This window comes from Narcine bancroftii, chromosome 6, assembly GCF_036971445.1.
Source record: "Narcine bancroftii isolate sNarBan1 chromosome 6, sNarBan1.hap1, whole genome shotgun sequence".
Taxonomy (NCBI): Eukaryota; Metazoa; Chordata; class Chondrichthyes; order Torpediniformes; family Narcinidae; genus Narcine; species Narcine bancroftii.
Genome location: NC_091474.1, coordinates 47,510,786 through 47,533,149, shown reverse-complemented (window position 1 = coordinate 47,533,149; position 22,364 = coordinate 47,510,786). Strand labels below are relative to the sequence as shown.

General features: G+C 46.2%; 1 protein-coding gene across 3 annotated transcripts in view; it reads left to right on the top strand.

Moving 5' to 3' along the window:
- Window positions 1-22,364, top strand: part of LOC138736049 (phosphorylase b kinase gamma catalytic chain, skeletal muscle/heart isoform-like) — a 40,777-nt gene that overhangs the window by 473 nt on the left and 17,940 nt on the right. The window contains exons 1-5 of one of the 3 annotated variants that reach the window (XM_069884894.1): window positions 253-532; window positions 2,422-2,488; window positions 2,590-2,742; window positions 10,672-10,847; window positions 12,963-13,017. In XM_069884894.1, coding sequence (XP_069740995.1) covers window positions 2,660-2,742; window positions 10,672-10,847; window positions 12,963-13,017 — 314 coding nt within the window. In that variant the 5' untranslated portion in view covers window positions 253-532; window positions 2,422-2,488; window positions 2,590-2,659. Of the gene's footprint in view, window positions 1-252; window positions 533-2,421; window positions 2,489-2,589; window positions 2,743-10,671; window positions 10,848-12,962; window positions 13,018-22,364 lie in introns of those variants that run through there. The other 2 variants (XM_069884892.1, XM_069884893.1) reach the window with 2 other exon arrangements.

Here is a 22,364-nt window from a genome sequence, read left to right as displayed (position 1 = left end):
CCCTCTCCCTCCCCACCCCTCCCTAGCTGATCTCTCTCACCCCTCCCCCCCCCCCCCCCCCCCCGGCTAGTGGAGAGGGGAGGCCGGGGATGGAGGCAACGGGGAGGAATGGAGGGAGGGTTGAGGGGTAAATCTGGGCTGATCCGGAGTTGAGGGGGAGGAGGGGGAAGGGAGTGAGGAAAGTCAGTCTGATCAGAGTTGGGGGGGGGGGGGGCTACAAGGGAGAGGGAAGCTGGGCAGGTCAGATTTGCCCTGTGATTAAATTAAACCTCCCACCTCTCTCTGCGACTCCCAGACGTCTCTGCATCTTATCCAGCAGATTCAACGTCCTCTAGAATCAGTTCTGTAGCTGTTCTGCCTTTTGCTCTTTCTGCCTCGTTACCACTTTACACTCTCTAATACATTTAACCTTATCCCCATTTTGCTCATCTATCTGTCTGCGGAGCATCATTTGGGACTGAGATTGGCCCATTTTGCAACCTGTGGCATGTATCTAGGTGGTACGAAGCCCAACAGGGACCCTGGCCAAGAGGTCAGCACTACATGGGCAGGGTGAAGGGGTCCCCCACTGCATGGCTCCGCCCATCCACCACCACAGTGGGGCATGGGTAGGGCCTGAGCTGGGGGGGGGAGGGAGGGAGGGAGAAGTGGGAGAGAGAAAGGGAGGGGGAGGGAGAGAGAAGAAGGAGGGAAGGGGTAGGAGAGAGTTGAAGGGGGGGGAGGGAGGGGAGGGGGAGAGGAGGGAGGAAGGGGAGAGAAAGAGGGAAGGGAGTGGGAAGGGAGGGAGGACTGGGGGAGGGGGCACTGGCGCCATCAAAACAGTGCATCATTACACAATAGCATTATAAGTCTACACACGGGGCAAGGGGTTGACAGTCTATTCATTTCTGTGCTCTTTATTCACAATAAATTACAGTATTTACAAAAATAGAGACCGTTCACAACGTTTTACATTCATAGGGTGAGCCCCGGCACTTCCTGAGGACCGGCGCCAAGTACCGACCAATTTGTCTCCCCTCTCCCCAGCTCAGAGAAGTCTCCATGTGAATGAGCTCAGCGCAGCCCTCTAACCTGCCCCCCCCCCCCCCCCCCGGCATTTGTTGGGCGCAGACTGGGAGTTTTCTTTGCTGAGCACCTTCTGCATTAGGGATGGAGATCTCCCAGTGGAATTCTGTGCCCCACTCCTGCACTGACATGTCTGTCCATGGTCTCGTACTGTCCTATCAAGACCATCTGTAAATTAGAGGAGCAACACTTGATTTTCTGTCTGGGCTTTCTCCAGCTGGATGGCACAAATGATGACTTCTCTGGTTTCTGCTAGCCTTCTCTCCGTTCTCTCTTCCCTTTCCCTCTGTTTTCTTTCTTCCAGCTCTCTACCCCCTTTCCTCTCCATTCTCAGAGCCAGCCCTCCTCCCCTGCTGTGCCCGAAATGTTGGCTCTGTATCTTTATCTTTGCTACATAAAGGACACTGACTAGCTGACTTTCTCCAGCGTTATGTTTTTACTTTAACCACGATGTCTGTAGACCTTTGTGTTTTATTCCTGTTATTTGTTGTACCCTCCTTGGCGTCACTGTCCCCACTCTCTGCTGGTGAGGATGACGTGGGCAAGGGTCTGTTTCTCTGCTGCCATATTCCACCATTTGGCCTTGCACCCACGCTTGGTACCACCGTAGATGTACAAATACTGCTTTGAATCCCAGGCTCCAAAAGCCTTCATTCAGTGGTGAAGGACGATTGTCCAAGCACTCATCCTCGTGGCTCATCCTCCCTGCTCTGAAGTTATTCACTGCATTATCGTTGAAGTCCTTACCAAAATATAGATTTGAATTATGTCCCATTCCTTAATCAGAACTTCGAATAGATTTGGTCATGAAAGTTTGCGCTTTTGAAATCCACGTTGACTATCATTATACTTCTGTTTCAGTTCTCTCCTGAATTCATTATTTCTCCTGATTCAACCACTTACCTGTCTCAACTACCATATACTGCATGTTCTTTGCCCCTTTCTTAAATCTAGGTATTATGGTCGGTCATAAACTCAGGTTTTAAAGTTTATTATCTATCCGACTATACTTATCTCTGGCTACTGTTTCTCCTTGATCTCAGTTAGGTTACGTAAAGTTGTTCAATCTAAATTTGAATTACATATAGCACAGTAACAGGCTCTTCTGGCCCATGAGCCCGTGTGGTCTGATTACACCCATTTAACCTACAAACCCCGCATGTCATGGGGAGAACGAATAAACTCCTTACAGATGGCACCAGATCCGAACCTGGGTCGCTGGCACTGCAATGGCGTTGCGCTAACCGTGTCGACAGGGTTTTGACCTTTGTGGTGAAAGGCACTTCCATAGATGTCTGGACTGGCCTGTCTGAACCTCCCTGATCTTTTCTAACCCCTCCCTTGGCTCCTCCCCAGATTTCCAAATAAAGGCTGGCGTGCCAGGACTTGCCCCCTCTTGCTCCTGAACCTGGAACCTAGCCAGGTAGTGTATCAGTACTGCTCAGGTTTTTGGTAATTAAAGTCAATGTGATTATTGTTTGCACCACAATCTTTAATGTGTGCTTTGGGATTGTTCTTTGACAGCTGATTGATAGTCCAGTAAGGACATCCCAACTGCTGCTCAGGAGCCTAGGCCTGCCCCACACAGCTCACCATGACTCGGGAGGATGAGATGCCAGACTGGGAAGGAGCTCAGGAATTCTACAGCAAATATGACCCAAAGGAAATTCTTGGCCGGTAATAGCCCACTTTCATTGAGATATTTAATTACTTTGCAATTGCTTCTTTTACAATTATTAACAAACATTTTCCTTTTTCAATATTTTTATTCAGTTTTACAAGTAAATCGTACATGGGTAATAATAACAAAAATATGTATACAACAAAGTAGATACACTATTACATATGGCAACAAATACATTGAAAAAGACGACAAAGAGAAAAGATGTAAAAATTATACTAATCTAACCCCACCCTTGTGAAGTTATTGGTTGAACATAAGCTGTAAAAGAGAAAAACTAAACCACAAAAAGGGATCTAAATTATTTTATAAATTATGAAAATAATTAAGAAAAGGACCCCATAAGCTTAAAGTTAAAATTCACTTCAGCAGTAAAGCATCTACTTTTTTCCAAAGTTAGGCAGGTCATCATGTCAGATCGCCACTGAATGTGAGTAGGAGGAGCAGCATCTTTCCATCTCATTAATGCAGCTCTTATAGCGATAAGGAGAGCAAAGGCAACTACATGGGATTGTAGCCCAGACCAGTTGGCTTCCTCATTCGAAACAGGGCAAGAAAAGGATTAGGAGTCAAATTAATATTAGGAATTAAAGACAAGGTACAAAAAAAATACTTTCCCAATAAGTGGAACGAGAAGGACATGACCAAAACATACCTTCTTCAGTCAAATTTTGAAGAAATGTTAGAATAGAATTTTGCCAATCAAACTTTGGAGAAGGAAGCTCGATGTACTACTTTAAAGTGTAATAACGAATGTCAGGCACATAGAGAAGATGAATTTATCAATTTCAAAATAGAATCCCAAGTAGCATCAGAAAATAATTGTTGAAGATTTTGCTCCCATAATTTCACAGTCTCATCCAGGGAATTGCACTAGACGACAATAATGACTCCATAAAGAGCTGATAATCAACTTTTTATGATTCAGTTTAAAATTATAAATCTTCTCTATCATATGTAATTCCAGATCTTGAGGGAGTCTCAATACCAAAGAATTCAAGAAGCTCCAAATCTGTAAATATCTAAAAAAAATGATAGTTTAAACTTAGAAGATAATTGTTCAAAAGAAGCTAAATTTTGGTCAATAAAAAGATCTTGAAAGGATTGGATACTTAACTCCGACCATTCATGAAAACCAAAATTTTGTACTGAAGACTAGCAGAAATCTATGTATTCAAAATGTTTACTAAATTGAAACCAAATTCTCAACTTTAACAACAAAATTATCAGTTAATTTAGAAGCAGAAAAATTCAATTTCAAGATGAATCCAACTTGCAGTATCTTGTCAGTCCTTATGATGAATCCAAAAAGTAATGTAGCTAATATTAGCTGCCCAATAATAAAATCTAAAGTTAAGCAACGCCAAACTCCCTTTCTTTTTAGGGTTTTGAAGAAAGTTTTAAGATGGGGGTCGTTTATTTCTCCAAACAAAAGAAGAGATAATTAAATCAAGCAAATCACTAAAAGATTTGGGAACAAATACAGGTACAGCTTGAAAAATATATAGGAACTTCGAATAATCATCTTAATGACTTTAATGCATCCAGTTAATGACATTGAGAGAAGAGACCATTGAATTAAGGACTTCTTGACATGGTTCATTAAGGTACGAAAGTTCTCCTTAAACAAATTATTAAAGTTTTTAGTAGCAGGAACTGATTTTTAGCAATTTTAAAAGGAACAGTAAGGTCTAGAGAGTTGGAAGAGGGACAAATGTTTTGAACAAATTGCACTTGGCATAAACTCGCCATGTGGTTCTTTCCATCCTTCATGAACCTTTCTTTCTACACCCTACTTCAGCTGTAATTGTATTCATAATGTGTATATGGAATAAACTGCTGGAGGAGGTGGTTGAGGCTGGTCAACATTTAAGTAACATGTGGATAGACACATGAATGAGATGGGTTTAGAGGGAAATGGGCCAAACGCAAGGAGGTGCGACGAGTATGGGTGGGATATTTTAGGCAAGATGGGCTGAATGGTCTGTTTCCACGCTGTATGACTATCGCAGAGAAACTGCTCAAAATGGGAGACAAATGTGGCCGAAAATCGAGTTTAAAAAAAAGTTTGATTCTGTACAGAGTGTTCAATGTGTTCATTCTCCCTCTGGCCACCTCTTCTCTGGCCAAGTGGTTTCTAAAACCCATCCTCTCCCAGAATAATGACTGGGTGTAAGATGGCTCATGGCTTCATTCACCATCACTGATGTCAGAGGCAATGAATGTCAGCTTCCTGAACAAGCACGATGTTAACTGCCACAGTGCTCCAGTAGATCGGCAAAATTGTGGCCTGGGATTATAGGAGATTGAATGAAACTAAGGGGCAGAAAATTCTAAGAGCTGGTGAATGAATTGTGCACTTTTGTCTTCCCTGGAAAAAAGTTGTGATTGCTGTGGGTAGTATTGGGGTTTCTGCTCTTCCAGATTTGAATATAAAAGCCATAATTACAAACATTATGGTTGACGCGAGTCACTGTAACGTACAGTGAGGAGTGTTGTAAGAAACCGTGTGGATGCTGACAGAATCAGGAAGCTGTGAGGATGCTGGGTGTGTGTGAAAAGGTGGCAGGGTAGGTGATGTGATGATCATTTAGCAATTCAGCACGGTAACAGGCCCTTCCGGCCCACGAGCCCCTGTCATCCAAATACACCTGGTGACTAATTAACCCACCTACCCAGTACCTTATTGAATGTGGGAGGAAACCGGGGCACCCAGAAGAAACCTACGTGGAGACGGGGAGAAGGTACAAACACCTCCCAGGCAGCGGCGGATTCGTCCCCTGGGTCGCTGGTGCTGTGATAGCATTGCACTAACTGCTCGGGTTTGAAGTAGATTTCTCTCTCCAGAGTCTGGGTTTTTTAAAAATCTCCGACCTTAGCCCTGTAATGGAATTGCCCTCTGCTGTTGCTTTCACCATTAGGTTATTGAGTTGCAGTGTGGAGGAAGTGCTGACCTATCTGCGCTTTCAGGGACCAAGCTCCAAGTCAGCATTAGAAGACATGACAGGCTGCAGATGCTGGAACCTTGAGCAGACTGGAGGGAACGAGTGGGTCAGCTAGCAGGGGCGGCACGGTTAGCGTAACATCTCCCGCAACGCTATTACAACATCAGCAATTGGGACTTGGGTTTGAATCCCACACTGTCTGTAAGGAGTTTCGACGTTCTCCCTGTATCTGCGTGGGTTTCTTCCCACCGTATAAAACATACCGGGGGTTGTAGGTTATTTGGATGTAAATTGAGCAGCACGGGGCTTGTGGGCCAAAATGGTCTGTTGCCATATGTCTAAATTGAAATTAAAAAAAATTTGTGGGTGGAGATAGACAATGTATCGCAACAATCCATCTCACTGAACAGTCCTGACCCGAAATATTGACTGTCCGTTTCTCTCCGTGACTGACTCATGAGCCCCTCCAACTTCTCGTTTCTAAGATAGCACTGACTTGTTTACTGAAACGTTGTATCCATGAAGATCCTCGGCCAATCTGCTTTCACTGTGCCCGTCCTGTCACCCGACAACAAACCATTGGAAAAATGTGCATCACTTCTTGTACCGGGGGCAGGCGGTGATGATTAAATTTGTAATCTCTGTCAGAGTGCCAACACAGCCTCCGTTCATCGTGACCACAATCTTGGTCTGGGTGCAGAGCCTGGGAGTCTCCCGAGTGGTGAAGTTTCAGTTATCTACTGCACACACCTCTGAACTGGAGAGACGTCATCAATGCTCACCCCTCCAATTCTGCTGGTAAGCCAGTAAACCAATGTTGGTGCACTCACCCAGGCCAGTGCACCCAAGTCAATGGCAGACGGATTGGAGGAGAGAAGAGGAAACATTGTTTCATCTTGAGCCCGTTGGATCTGGACTTTACTCCCTGAAAATAGCTGAGACCGAAACCTGAGGACTTTTAAATAGTACGTGGATGTGTCATAGTATTTGGAGATCTGTGACCAGGAAGGCCACTGATTCGCTACTGGAGGGTGGGAACAGATTGAGTTCTTTCTCGTGGACACAGTGGGGATGTCTGATTCTCTGAAAAAGCAGCTTTGTCATCTCAATGTTGAGTCCTAAGTGACCTATTACACTGGATGGCTCGATCGTGAGGCATTGACGTCAGGACAAGTTTTGTCTTTGAGGAGAAGTATTTCAGATTGAAAGTTCTTCCGTTTGCTCTGTGTGCAGTGCCACCTATAGCAGAAAGGGATCCGTGGTGAGGCCTTGAGACTTTTCTAAGAACAAGACCAGAAGGGTTGGGTTGATGATGCATTGTGCCAGCACCCAGTTTGGGTGTGCATGGATGTCTCCTGGGCTGCTGAAGCAGAGCATGATTGAGATCCAAACCTGGCTGGTATCTTGCGATGGTTTCCAGGTTTAGTCATGGGCCCTTGATAATTTTTTTTGAGTGCTCTGGTCTGCTCCTGATGATGTTGCTGCTACAGTCTGTAGATCAATAAAGGTCGCATCATTCTTTTCCCCCAGGTGGTTTGAATCCAGCCTGTAATTGTGGCAGGGATGTGATGATGATTCTGCCGTTGGAAGGTGGGAAAGGCTGGGCCATTGCTGAGGTTCCCAGGAATCTTCTCACTTTTCCATCGCCAGTTCCTCAGCCCCAGCCTGGACTTCAGAGCCATTCAGACTTGTGCTTTGGAGTCATGGAGCCTTGTTGGTTTTGACAAGCCCGAAGGAGTGTGTAGCCTCTTTATTGGTTGGGGAAATGTCAACACAAGTTGAGATTCAGCAGAGTTTCTTCCCTTGAGCTTGAATGACCTTGAAGGATATAAAGCTTATTGTAAACTGGAAGGTGTTTGCGATGATGGAAATTTATGACCTTTTCTTTGATGTTTTGACTTTAACTTGCAACACACCGTGGCCTTGTACAGTGCAGTGGGCTCTCCACTGCTGGAACTCACTGGTGCCTCATCCTGCATAATGGGTTTCCCACTGCTGGAACTCACTGGTGTCTCGTCCTGCGTAATGGGCTCTTCTCTGCTGGAACTCACTGGTGCCTCATCCTGCGTAATGGGCTCTTCTCTGCTGGAACTCACTGGTGTCTCGTCCTGCATTTCTATGTTCTCTTCTTGCTGCTGTGCTGTGGCTGTCATTCTCAGCTGTGGAGATCGACTCCTCAGCTGGTCCCCCCCCTGTCAGTGTTTTTTTTGTCTTGCGCGGTTGCGCACTTTTGCTTGGCTCCGCGAGCCATTTTTGTAGTCCCAAGCTCGGGACTTCGACTGACCTGAGGGAGCGGGCTTCTCTCTCCACAGCGGGCCTCCTTGGACAGGTAAGGCCTTCACCTTCTTCCGATGTCTTTTCTTCTTCTCTTCTTCCCGTTGCTTTCGACTTTTCTTTCTTCGCTGCCATTTTCTTCCCACCTTTACTTTCACTTTATTTTAATTTTTGTGTTTGTGCCTTTGTGTTTTCTGTGTTTTTTTAAAACTTTTCCGGAGAGGGCTGGAGTTCCCCGACCGGCCACTACTCCATCACGTGACTCCTCGTGTCTCGTCCTGCATAATGGGTTTCCCACTGCTGGAACTCACTGGTGCCTCGTCCTGCGTAATGGGTTCCCCACTGCTGGAACTCGCTGGTGCCTTGTCCTGTGTAATGGGCTCTCCTCTGCTGGAACTCACTGGTGTCTCGTCCTGTGTAATGGGTTCCCCACTGCTGGAACTCGCTGGTGCCTCGTCCTGCGCAATAGATTTCCCACTGCTGAAACTTGCTGCTGCCTTGTCCTGCGTAATGGGTTCCCCACTGCTGGAACTCGCTGGTGCCTCGTTTGAACCTGCCTGCCACCATTTTCATTAAAACCACTCCTGATACTGGAAGGCGACAGTTCTTGGAGAGCCTCTTGATGTCCTTTTTGAGTCCTGTTTTCTCTGGGACATCACAGCACATTCCCTGCAGCCACAGGCAATCGTTCTTCTTTCAGTTGCTTGTCCATATGATTTCTGGACCCTAGTGATCTGCGTGGAGCCCAGATTGAGGACTGATGAGCAGATTGTTGGCTCACAGAGGGTCGCACTGCTGGGAGAATGGCTGCTATATGAGAGTACTTGTTAGACAGTTGATGTACCCAGTTGGAATTTTCCCTCTCGAGGACAGAACGTGCTGGGCCTGCATCCCTCTGTGCTCGATTGAAGCCAGTCTTGTAGAATTATAGGTCAAGGATTTGACTCGCTTCTGGATCAGAATATTGTACATTCTGTGCTATTTCTGTCATCAACACTTAAGAGTTAAACGAGTGGCATCATTGATTCATTAGCTGAGGGGGTGGGATGGATGCAGAAAGCGGCAGAAGGTAACAAACACAGTCCATCCCAGGCCCTGGTCTCTTGTCCATTGAACGCATGTATGTGAGGCGTTGCCTCAAGAAGGCAGCCAACATCATGAAGGTCCCCGTCATCCTGGTCACATTGCTACTTCTCACTATAACTTTTAGCAGAAGGTTCAGAAGCCCGAAGCCCACCGTCCCCTCTCAGCTGTGTGTGAGTGCGCTCGCACATGTGGTTTTGTAACCAGGAAATTGATATGTACACAAAAGGTTAGTTTTCTAAAAATAATGTAAAAATTAATAATTATTGAAAATAATCTCTTAGCTGTTTCTGTTAACTAGTTAGTTGGTTAAAGAAGTAGTTAATCATGCTTGTATTATATTAAAACAAGCCAATATTAGCCATGAGAGAGAGGCTGTGCCAAAATTACAATTTCAACTTCACATTTGCACAAGCATTCAGTGCACTTGTACTTATGTCACACAAAAAAAATTTGCTCAACGTAAGACTTTTGCACACACTGATCACGAAAATCGAGAGGGCATACTGCGAAGCTCCTTTCTTTCCAACAGCTTCCAGGCTCTTGAACCTCCCCCGAGTACTCCAGTACCACAAAAGGACTGTCTGTACTATTGAAACGCCACTTTTGTTTCTTGTACTACGATAACTGACTGTGGTCTAACTTTGTATTTATTTATTTCCTTTCAATTTAATTATACAATTTTGTAGTTTTCTATTAACGTGCTTGTTCGGGGGGATGGGGTGGGGGAGCAAGTGAGAATTTTGTGCAAGTCCACTGCGTAATGTGTATGACAATAAACTTGGAATCATTATCATCCTGGGGAAAATCCATGGCATCGTTTGAAGAGCCTGCGCACAGCCCCAGGGGCTTGGGGTTGAACCCTAGTCCTGAGAACAGCAGCTGCAGGGGGCAGCTTGATATGCCCAGAGAGTGCAGGTCTCGGGTGGGGGCTGTTGGCCTCGAGATGTTCCTTTGCCAAGCAGAGTTGTGGATTAATGCCAAGCGATTAGTCCAGGTCTGTAACCATTGCAATTTCCAAGATGATGAAGTGTCAGTAGTGTTGAGTTGCAGAAAGTAAAAACACACAATGCTGGAGAAACTCAGCAGGTCAAACAGCGCCCTTTATGTAACCAAGATAAAAATACAAAACTGACGATTCCGCCCTTCATCAAGGTCTGGAAAAATATTGGCAGGTGTCTGAATGGAAAGGGGAGGGTCCCAAAGGCAGGAGGTAATAGGTGGAGAAGGGAGGGAGGCCACAGCAGCGAGCAGGGGGAGGAAGGATGGCTGGGTGAAAAGAGAGGGAAGGGGTGGAGAAGAATGCGGAGGTCAATGTTAATGCCGTCTGGCTGGAGCGTGCCCAGTTGCAGAAAGGCTAGGTTGGTGGAAGATAGGCTCTCCCAGAAGGGCAGTCGTGATGCTACTGGGTTTTGACATGGGCTCAGGGCTGAGTAAATTCCTTAGTGACCTCCCTTTCCCTTGTGCTGAGGGAGGGCTCTCTCTTTTCCTTGGATCATTGGTGCCAGCACCTGGATTACCAACACAGGATGCAGAGTGCTGTTGCCCCCTATCACACGGCCGGTCTGTGGAACGAAACCCCTCGTCGGAGTGTAGTTGTTAACTGCTTTTCCTCTTCTCCAGGGGTGTCAGTAGCGTTGTTAGGCGCTGTATAGAGAGGAAGACGGACAGACAGTATGCTGTGAAGATCATTGACATCACATCAGAACATCTGACCCCGGAGGAGCTGGAAGAGATTTGCACATCGACCACCCAGGAAATCAGCATCCTGAAGGCAGTCTCAGGACACCCAAATATAAGTGAGTAAAGCTACCTGAGAATGGCCAAGAAATAGCACCTGTGTTCAGTTCTGGTCACCTCATTATAGGAAGGATGTTGAAGCTATGGGGAGGGTGGAGAGGAGATTCACCAGGATGTTGCCTGGATTGGAAAGTAAGTCTCATGAGGCAAGGTTAGCAGAGCTGAGACTTTTCACTTCGGACCGAAGAAGGATGAGAGGAGACTTAAAAGAGGTCTACAAGATTATGAGAGGCATTGATAAGGTGGACAGCCAGGGTTGGAGTTGCAAACACCAGGGGATGTGTACAAAATGAAGGGAGGGAAATTTAGGGGAGACATCAGGGGTCATTTTTTTTACACAGAGGGTTGTGGTGCCTGGAATGCCTTGCCAGGGATGGTGGTGGAGGCTGAAACATTAGAGGCATTTAAGAGACTTTTAGACAGGCACATGGATGGAAGGAAAATAGAGGGTTACGGGGAAGGGAGGGTTTAGTATTTTTAAGGGATATATGGGTCGGCACAACATCGAGGGCTGAAGGTCTTGTACTGTGCTGTAGTGTTCTATGTTGATGCTTGTCTGCTCAGTATCTACAGAAAACAACTGGTAGCTGCCTGTGAAATTGTCTCTGGTGACATGAAAGCACTCTGGGGTGTACCAGAGTTGGAATGGTAAAACGGTGTCAAATTGATGGTATTTGTCAGCTAACCCCTGTAAATCAAAGTACAACCCCCACCCCCCACCATGGTTGGTGAGTTGACAATGGTTGGAGAACATACCCTTAAATCTTTGGGTTTGGCTCCAGACCACTAGATCAGAATGCACTTGAACAAAAGAACCTGCTCAATCCTTCTGTCTGTGTTCTTCTGCGATGAATTAGGGTTGAACTTGAGTTGGTTGAAGCATTAAATCCTGTAGAAGCACCATTTGTATATTCTGTGTGGCCCTTTTCAGTGGGCACAGCAGGAAGCCACAAAAGGCTCAAATAGTGGGAAATTAATTCAACATGGGGGGTAGGGTGGGCACCAAGAGGTGTGGCAAAGGAATCTATGAGTGATTGTTCACAGAAAACCTGTGAAGTAGCAGCATAGGAGACGGGTTGGGGGGTGGGGGTCACTCAGAATGACTTGGCTGAGGTTTGGGGTAAAAGAGGAATGTGACAGTGCGGCTGGTGAAGAAGGCAGCAACCCAGGAACTTCCTGAGCCTCTGTGTTCAACGTCAGAGCAGTGAGGCAACGGTACAACTGCATAAAACGTTGGCTTGGCCACAGCTGTGGATGTTCCTGGTCGACACACCAGGGGAAGGAAGGACATGGTGCACCAGAGGGTCTTCAGCAGTACATTCATGGGACGGAGTGTCTCAGTTCTGAGGAGACAGTGGAGGGGCTGGGTTTGTTTACCTGGAGCGGGAAGAGTTCAGTGGAGGGGGCGGGGGCATGCAAAATACATTAGGAGGGGGATAGATAAGATGTGTAGCAGGAAATTGTTTCCTCATGCCAAAGGTGTCTAAGGGGTAGGTATCTGGAACATTGAATATTACAGCACTGGAGCAGGCCTTCAATTAAAACATTGCTGCTTGTGTGTGATAAATATCCCTTATTCCCTGCATGTTCGTGTGCCTCCAAAAGTCTCTTAAATGTTACCATGTGTAGACAACACTTTTCTTATTCTAATAGATCCTAATTTCAAAGTATCATCTTCCAAAGCAGGAACTGTGATATCCCAAATTTCACTCTTTAATCCAACAAATCAAACTCTGTGACTGTTACTTTTTGTAGTTTTAGTTCAGTGATAGAACAGATAAACATCTTGCATAGCTTTGCCATAAGACTTTCATAACAGAGCATACTGTATAATACAAAGATATATAGAGATACAAAAATTCAAAGAAAAATTTCTCATGCTCACACTTCCTTCACATCTTTTTTTAACCGTTACACCATGTAACTGTTTCCAGCACTGTCCCTGGCAGCCAGTTCCAGATGGGGAAGAGTGATTTACGCAGGGAGTGGTGGGTGCTTGAGTAGGTACTGCGAGTGGTGGTGCAAGCAGATCTGGCAGTAGCTTTTCAGAGGTTTGCTGGTTTCTGTCATGGTTTTCATTCCTCTGTTAGTTACAGTTATTTTCTTTATTCCAGTTTGGCTAAATGACTGCTATGAATCTTCCAGCTTCTACTTCTTGGTGTTCGATCTGTAAGTGTGGGAAACTTTCAAAATTTGTTTATTTGTCACGAAATACAGCAATGTTAATGGTTCTTCCATAAGCAGTCCAACAGGTTAGCCCTAACATTTATACAATCCATACAAAGAGTGTGGGGTTACAATAAAAAGGAAGGTCATTTAGCACCAAATGAGGGAAACAACGGCAATGTGGATTCATTCAGAAGTCTGATGATTGCAGAGAAGAAACTGTCTTTAAACTTGTTGGTTCATACTTTCACGCTCTGGGCCTTCTCCCCGATGGGAGTAAGGAGAACGGAGTGTGTCTGACATGGAATGGGTACATCAGTATGTTGGCTGCCTTTCTTCGACATTAGGGGATGTAGATGGAGTCTATAGAGGGGAGAGAAGTTTGCACAATGTCCTGACCTGCATTCACCATCTTCAGTAGTTTCTTTTGACCTTGAGCAGAGAAGCTCCCCGATGTTGAAGGTCCCGGCTCCCCGTGGTTGGACAAGGAGGGCCCTGGCTCCCTGCAGTTGGATGAGGTCTGGCTCCCCGCAGCAGGATGGGGAGGGTCCTTGCTCCCCGCGCCAGGACAGTACTAGCTCCCCATGCTGGTATGGGGGCAGTGTTGTCATGGGGCGGGGTGACCCGAATCCCCGTGCTTGGACCAGGGGGTGTGGTACGTCAGGATGGGGTGGGGGGGGTGTTCCTGGATCCTCGTGCCGGGATAGGAGGGCTGGGGTAATGGCTCCCTGCGCCAGGACGCTGGGGGGGGGGGGGTTGCGGTTGTCAGGGATGGGGGTGGGGGTCCTGGCTCCTCGTGCTGGGACGGGGATGTCCCCAGCTTCCCACGGCTATATGGCAAGGAGCTCAACCTGAACCGCAGAGGTGAGCTCTGGCGCTTATTGCCAGCCACTACGAATTGGCTGGTTGGTGACTGCAGTTGGTGCACAGTTGATGGGCCCCAACCTTGTCCATTGCAGTGCTGTGAGGAGGATGGGGACCGACCTTGGAGGGCTGTGGACTGTGTGTGAGGAACTGCTTCCAACAGCAAGAGCAGGGGCAAGTTAATGCACTTGTCTAAAAGAGAAGCAATAGGTTGACATACAAGCACAACTCTTTGAAGCTCGACACACTTTAAACATGAGATATGTGTAATGGAGAGAAAGATTCAGGGTCCAAAAGTCAGGAAGTTGTGAGGTAGGTTTCCATTGGTCAGCACTACCAATAAGTAGAAATTCCTGCAGGAAAAATAATCGCAGGGTTGTACGTGATGTCATGTATTTATTCTTACAATAAATCTGACCTCTTGAACAACATTTGTGTGCTGAAGAGCCTGTACTATGTGATAATGTTCTACATTCCATGATTGTGGTCTGTTCGGCAGGAAATCACAGATCCAGTTCCAGACAGGGCACTGAGGCCTAATGGGTTGTAGACGGCTGCAGTATTGAAGGCAGAGCTGTGCTCTGAGAGGTCCTAAATGCCAGCATTAATTTGTGGCAGGGAATGAGAACAGTGGATTTCTGATCACGGTTTCTGTCAAAATAGAGTGAGCCCCACGCAGTGCCGACAACAGCCCCTCACCTGGCCCATTTCAAAGACTGGGCTCTTGGTTATGGTTTTAGACCAGATCACATAACTTTCTCTCTGGCTGTCAACTTCTCTGTGGGTTTGAGACTGCCAATCAATAAAGGGACCTGATAGAAAGTCGACGCTGAGTCTGTGTGCTTTCCTGCTCCATCCGAATCTGGCCGCAATTTCTCAGGATGACATGGTCAGCATAGCGGTTAGTGCAATGCTGTTACAGCGCCGGTGACCAAGGTTCAAATCTTGCACCGTCTGCAAGGAGTTTGCATGTTCTTCCCATCTCTATGTGGGTTTCCTCTCCTCCCACTTTTCAAAATGTATGGGGGTTGTAGGTCGGTTGGGTGGCATGGGCTTGTGGGCCAGAAGGGCCTGTTACCGCGTTGTATGTCTAAATTTAAATTTAAACATTCTCCTGCCCCATCAGAAAGCGAGTACTGCCTGATCCATCTGCAGATGTGAAGAGGCTGATGAAATTACAGCTCTGTAGTTATAAATAGTCCTGAACTTGCCCTGACATTAACTGACCCCTCCACTGCGACCCAGCACTCACTCAGCAGTTCAATTATGACTGGAGACCCGAGGGGTGCCGTGTTGATGACTGTTGAAGGCGAGGCGCATGGTTTATAATTTCTTTGCAAGTACCTTTTGGGTGGCAGCAAATAAGAATTTTGGTGCCTATGTACTGTACCTGTACTTGTATGTGACACAAACCTCATCATTATGTGGGCATGGCCAACATTTAATGCCCTCTCTTAATTTTGCTGGCATGGTTTTAAGGTTCTGATCACTCAAACAGAGTTTGGGGGTTTTGCATTTAGAGTTTAGTTGAGGAGTGAAAAATTATTTCAGAGACACATTTGGTGTAGTGGTTAGCACAACATCTTTACAGTGCCACCAATCGGGACCGGGGTTCGAATCCCACGCTGTCTGTAAGGAGTTTGTATGTCCTCCACCAGTCTGCGTGGGTTTTCCCCAGGGGGAAGTCTCCGGTTTCTTCCCACTGTTTGAAACATACCGGGGATGTAGGTCAATCGGGTGTAATTGGGTGGCACGGGCTCCTGGACCAAAATGGCCTGTTACCGTGCTGTTTGTCTACATTTAAATTTATAATTGATAATCAGGAAAGTGGCAAAGGAATGAGAAGGGATGACGACGAGTTTTCCCCACTCCTCTGCTTCCTCCAGGTTACTCAGAATGCAGTTTGAGTGGTCCTGGTGACTCTTCGCCAGGAGAGTCAAGGCCTGCAGATCCCCAGCTTATATGTGGGAAGGTATTGCTGATGCAAAATGTGGGTGTACATTAAAGCCGGTATACTGAGGAGGGGAAAGAGGTGTTGGATTATTTAAAAAAAAAACACAAAAGAGAGCTAAACAAACTAGAAACTGACGGTTAATTATTTAAACTCAATGCATCGTGGACAAATAGGACCAGGAGGATTCATCAACTGAAAGGGCTCCAGACCTTGAGCTCTAGGCTAAAAGTTTGACATAGGAAGACCCACAGGAACAGGAGGGTGAGGCATCCTCTAGGCTGTCTCTGCATGGCAGGGTTGATGAGTTACAGTGAAAGGGGATTCAACAGTTGGCAGAGAACTGAATCACACAACCACAAGATATTTTATAGAAACCGGCGTGGCTGATCATGTGACCTCTTCACCCTACTCCTGCTTTCTCTCGACTCATTGATTCCTTTGGACATGAGCCACATCTAACTCCTTTTGAACATGTCTAATAAACGAGTGAAACAAAAAAGTCCGCAGATAGTGTGACTGCAGTTAGTACACAGAAGTCCTGGAGAAACTCAGCATGACCTGGTGATCCACAGGAGGCAAAGATGTATAACCAACATTTCAGGCCTGATCCCTATGTCAAGGTCAAGGTGCTTGAATAAAAAGCTGGGTGGGGGCAGGAGCACAGGCCAACACCCAGGAGGATGGAGATGGACATGGATTGGAGGGCAGGAAAGAAAAACTGAGGATTGATTGGGGGAGGAGGGGGGTGACTGTGAATGTGGAACTGGAAGGGGACAAAGGGTTAGAGAGATGGGTGGGGAGGTGGAGGAAAGGAGATCCAGGGATAGGGAAAGAGATGAGGGGTGGTGTGGAGAAGTCGATGTTAATGCCATCTGGTTGGAGGGTGCCCAGACACCAGTGAGGTGTTCTTCCCTCCCTTCCTCCAACCTTTTACGCAGGTGCCTGGCTGTTTTTTGCTCCTGTCTCGATGAAGGGTTCAGGCTTGAAACATTGGTCATATATTGTTGCCTCCTACAGACACTGTGGGACCTGCTAAGGTTCTCCAGCACTTTTGTGTAAGGAATTGGCCTCAACTTTCTGTGGCAGGGGGTTCCGCAAGTTCACAGCTCTCTGAGTGAAGTTTCTCCTCATCTCAATCCTCAATAGCCTGCCCTAAATCCTTGGACTTTGACCCCTTGTTCTGGACTCCCCCAAGATTGTGAACATTCTTCCTTCATTTCACCTCACCAGTTGTGTCAAAATTTTATGTCTCCATGAAATCCCCTCTCATTCTTCCAAATCCATTCTTGTTATTGTATCAGTTTTTCAGATTTGACAATTATATAGCTTGGATAACATTTCTTCTTGTTTGAAGGCATTCTTACATTTTATTGCACTTCACAGAAAGAAGTCATTTGGTCCATAATAATGTTATAGAGTTTTACAGCACAGAAACCGGCCCTTTGGCTGAACTCGCCAATGCTGACCAAGTTGTCTACCTAGGGCTCGTCCCATCTGCCTATCACTCTAACTAACCAACCAACCAGCCGGAGTGTTCATGGACATTTTCAACCTCTCACTGCTGCAGTCAGAGGCTCCCACTTGCTTCAAAAGGGCATCAATTATCCCGGTGCCCAAGAAGGCATCAATCATCCTGGTGCCCAAGAAGGGCAGGGTGGGCTGCCTCAACGACTACCCCCAGTTGCAATAACTTCTACTGTGATGAAATGCTTTGAGAGGTTGGTCATGGTCAGAATGAACACGTACCTCAGCAAAGGTTTGGACTCACTGGAATTTGCTACCGTCACAATCGCTCCTCAGCAGATGCAATATCGCTGGCTTTCAACTCAAGCCTATATCATCTCAAAAGCAGCAACTTATCCATACGGCTACTGAAGATCAACATCCTGCAAAGTACCTTTTTGTGATTCATGTACAAGCATTCTCAGCGTGCTACAAATTTCTTTCAGTTAAATATCCCACGTTCAAAGATTTATGCACTCATTCCTCCATTCATACTGCTCCTGCACTTATTTGTCAATATTGTTTTGAAAATCTGACAAAGTGTTTCATAACAGTGTTTCTCTGGGTGGAGTTTCATATGTTGTTAATGTGCCTGCCGGCCAGTAAATTAGGGCGTTAAACAAGGTAGTCTTCAGACGCTATTTGTGTATAAATACTGGAAAAACTCAGCAAGTGAGCAGTGATCTTTATCTAGCAAAGTAAAGATACGTAGCCAGCCTTTTGGGCCTGGGCCCTTTGTCCAGATACAAGGAAAAATCAGGCAGGTGCCTGAATAAATTGGTGGGAAGAGTGCAGGAGGAGGAGCACAGGCAAGGGGTCAAAAGTGAATATGGTTAGGAGTGCAGAAGAGAAAAAAAGCTGAGGTGATAGGGGGAGAGGATAGTTCTCTGAATGGAGATGGAAGGGGTGGAGAGCTGGAGGAAAGGAGACAGAGGGATGGGGAAGAGAGGGAGAACAGGGAGGGGACTAATAGAAGCCGAAGAAGTTGGATTGTGTACCTGTAGGATTTTTATCCGGGCATCTAAAGTCCAGAAAGCTCCAAAAACCAGCAATTTTTCCTGGTGCTGGTACAGCAGAGGGAGAGAGAGAGAGAAACAGCAGTGCAACTAGGTTGGGCGAGGGAGGAGAGAGAGAGCGAGATGGCAGCACAACTCAGATGGGCGTGGGGGGGCAGAGAGACGGTAGTGCGACTCGGGTGGGCGAGGGTGGAGAGAGACAGCAGCGCGACTTGGGTGAGCGAGGGGGGAGAGAGACAGCAGCGCAATTCGGGTGGGCGGGGGGAGAGAGATGGCAGCGTGACTTGGGCAGGCAGGGGGAGAGAGAGAGAGAGAGAGAGATGGCAACGTGATTCAGGTGGGTGAGGGGGGAGAAAGAAGGTAGCACGTCTTGGGTGGGCAGGGGGAGAGAGACGGCGGCGCGATTCAGGTGGGTGGGGGAGGAGAGAGATGGCAGCACGACTTGGATGGGCGAGGGGGGGGAGAGACGGCATCGTGACTCGAGTGGGGAGGAGAGATGGCAGCGCGACTCGGGCGGGGGGGGGGGTGAGAGACGGCAGTGCGACTCGGGTGGGCGAGGGGGAGAGAGATGCCTTTGCGACTGAAAGGGGTTGGATACAGCAGCACAATTCGGGTGGGCTTAAATCTGGGGCAGCTGGCTTTTGTTCTGAAATCTGGAAAAATCCGAAATTCGGAACTCACTGTCCCCCAAGGGTTCCGGATAAAAGATTGTGTACCTGTAATGCCAACTGATTGGAGAGAGCCAGGCGGAACATTAGGTGTTGCTCCTCCAATTTATGGGTATCTCATCAGTTGCTATGAACTCCATGAACGATCCTTTTGTTGGTGCTGAGAGAATCATTTGCTCGAAATCTTCCCAGTTCATCGTTCACATATTTGACCAATTTCTTTTGGAAAGTTAATGGTGATTGGTTTGGTAAAAGTCTTGGTATTTTAAGAAAGCATACCAATAGGACAAAGACATCAGGTTTCAAATGTTCATTTTCTATTGTTGCCCCATGCACACCTCCTCTGCTTTGAATAAGTAAGTTTAAAAAAAAAGCAGTAGACAGTTTAAACCAACGGTTCTCAACCTTTTTCTTTCCACTCATGCCACTTAACCCTATGTCATCAGTGCTCTGTGATTAGTAAGGGATTGCTTAAACTGGGATGTGAGTGGGAAGGGAAGGTTGAGAATCACTGCTCTAGACCCAATTGTTACTGAACTATTTTGCTGGAGAAAAATTGTCCTTGGCCCATTTTGTTTGGAGTTCTGAAACCGTGCACATGACGAGTCAATGAGGTACGATTAAAACAGTAGTTTTCAAACTTTCTTTCCACTCATATACCACCTTAAATAATCCCTTACTAATCACAGAGCACCTATGGCATAGGGTATGTGAGTGGAAAGAAAAAGGTTGACAACCACTGGTTTAAACATTAAACAGAGCGGGGATTGGTTGGAGTGAGTGCTACAGATACAGATTTTTCCCAGGGCAGGAATAGCAAACACCAGGGGACATTCTGCAAAGTGAAGGGAGGAAAGTTTAGGGGAGATATCAAGGGTTAATTTTTTTTTTTCATGAGTTTTCAGTGCCTGGAATACCTTGCCGGGAGTGGTGTTGATGGAGGCTGAAACGTTAGGGGCATTTAAGAGACTGAGTTACGCACAAGCAAAATAGAGGGTTATGAGATGGGAAGAATTTAGTCATTTTCTTTTGGTAGGATTATCTAGGTTGGCACAACTTCAAGGGCCAAAAGGCCTGTACTGTGCTTTAATGTTTTATGTCTCATATAAAGAGGTTGTACTCAGAAAACTTGGGGGTCTAAAGATAGATACGTTCGCTAGTCCTGATGGAACGCATCCCAGGGTACTGAATGAAATGGCACAGGTTAGAGTAGAGGCTTTGGTGACAATTTACCAAAATCCTCTGGACTCAGGTCAGGATCCGGCAGGTTGGAAAATGGCAAATGTAACGTCACTGTTCCAAAAAGGATGTAGGCAAAAGGCAAGGAACTTTCGACCAGTTAGCTTCAAGCATTAAAGAAGAAATGGTGAGGCATCTGGAGTGAAATGGATCCATCAGGTAGACCCAGCATAGATTCAGCAAAGGCAGGTCCTGTTTATTTACTGGAGTTAGTAGATAGAGGGGAGCAGGTGGATGTTGTTTACCTGGATTTCAGGTAAGGTGCCGCATCAAAGCGTGCACGAGATAAGGATACACAGATGTATTAGCATGGACAGAGGGTTGGTTAACTAATAGAAAGCAGAGAGTTGGGGTGCAGGGGTGTTTTTCTGGTTGGCAGTCGGTGGTGAGCGGGGTGCCGCAAGGATTGGTGCTGGGCTCACCACTGTTCACAATATACATTAACAATGTGGAAGAGGGGACGGAGTGCAGTCTATCTGTTTGCTGATGACACTAAATTGAGTGGGAAAGCAAATCGGGCCGAGGATACAGAGGGTCTGCAGAGAGATAGAGATAGGTTAAGGAGTGGGCAAAGGTCTGGCAGGTGGAAAACAATTTAAATTATACATACAGCAAGGTAACAGGCCCTTTCCACCCATGAGCCTGTGTCGCCAATTTACACCCAATTGACATTACAACCCTCTGGTACATTTTGAACGGTGGGAGGAAACTGGAGCTCCCTGGTGAAAACTCACACAGAGGTGCGGAGTATCCAAAACTCCTTACAGACCGCACAGGATTGAAACTCGGTCCTGATCACTGGCACTGTAACAGCATCACGCCAGTTTTTATCAATATCCTTACAATATTGGTAAATGGGAGGTTATCCACTTTGGAAGGAAAAATGGAAGACCAGATTATTATTTAAATGCCAAGCGACTGCAGCACGCTGCCGTGTAGAAGGTCTTGAGAATGCTTGTGCCTGATTTGAAAAAGGGTGGTTTTCAGGAACTGCCGGCTGTCAAGAAGGCAAGTGGAATGTTGGCCTTCATTGCAAGAGGAATTGAATTTAAGAGCAGGGAGGTTATGCTGCAACTGTACAAGGTACTGGTGAGGCCACATCTGGATTACTGTGTGCAGTTCTGGTCTCCTTACTTGAAGATGTACCAGCTTTGGAGGTGGTTCACCAGGTTGATTCCAGGGATGAAGGAGTTGGGCTATGAGGAGAGATTGAGTCATCTGGGACTGTACTTGCTGGAATTTAGAAGAACGAGAGTGGATCTTATAGAAACATATAAAATTATGAAAGGCACAGATAAGATAGAGTTGTTTTGTAAGTTGTTTTCATTAGTGGGGAAGACTAGAACTAGGGAATAAAGCCTCAAGATTCAGGGTTGTAGATTTAAGATGGAGATGAGGAGGAAAAGCTTTTCCCAGAGGGTGGGGAATCTATGGAATTTGCTGCCCATTGAAGCAGTGGAGGCAACCTCAATAAATATATTTAAGGTTGGATAGATTTTTACATAGTGTGGACAAGTGATGTGGAGAAAATGGGGGTAGGTGGTAATGAGCCCATCATCAAATCAGCCATGATCTCATTGAATGGTGGAGCAGGCTTGACGGGCCGGATGGCCGACTCCTGCTCTTATTTCTTACTGGGCCCTTCATAATGTTTGGGTCAAAGACATCCTTTTCTTTTATTTACCCTGATGCTTCCCATTTTTAAATTTATAATCAAGCAAATCACATGATTAAAGTACACATTTTGGTTTGACTTTGTAGATATTGCAGCACTTTTTATACTTAGCTCCCCCATTTCAGGCCACCATAATATCTGGGACATTTAGCTTCACCTGTGTTTGAGTACTCGGGTGTGTTTAATTGCTTCATTAGTGCAGGTAGAAGAGATTAGACTTGATTCTAAACTTTTGATCGCCTTTGGAGTCTGTAGTTTCAATTTTTCAACATGAGGACCAGAGTTTGTGCCAATGAAAGTCAAAGAAGCCATTATGAGGCTGAGAAACAAGAATAAAACAGTAAGAAACATCGTCCAATTCTTAGGATTAACAAAATTAACATTTTGGAACATCATGAGAAAGAGTGCACTGCTGAGCTCAGTGATCGCAA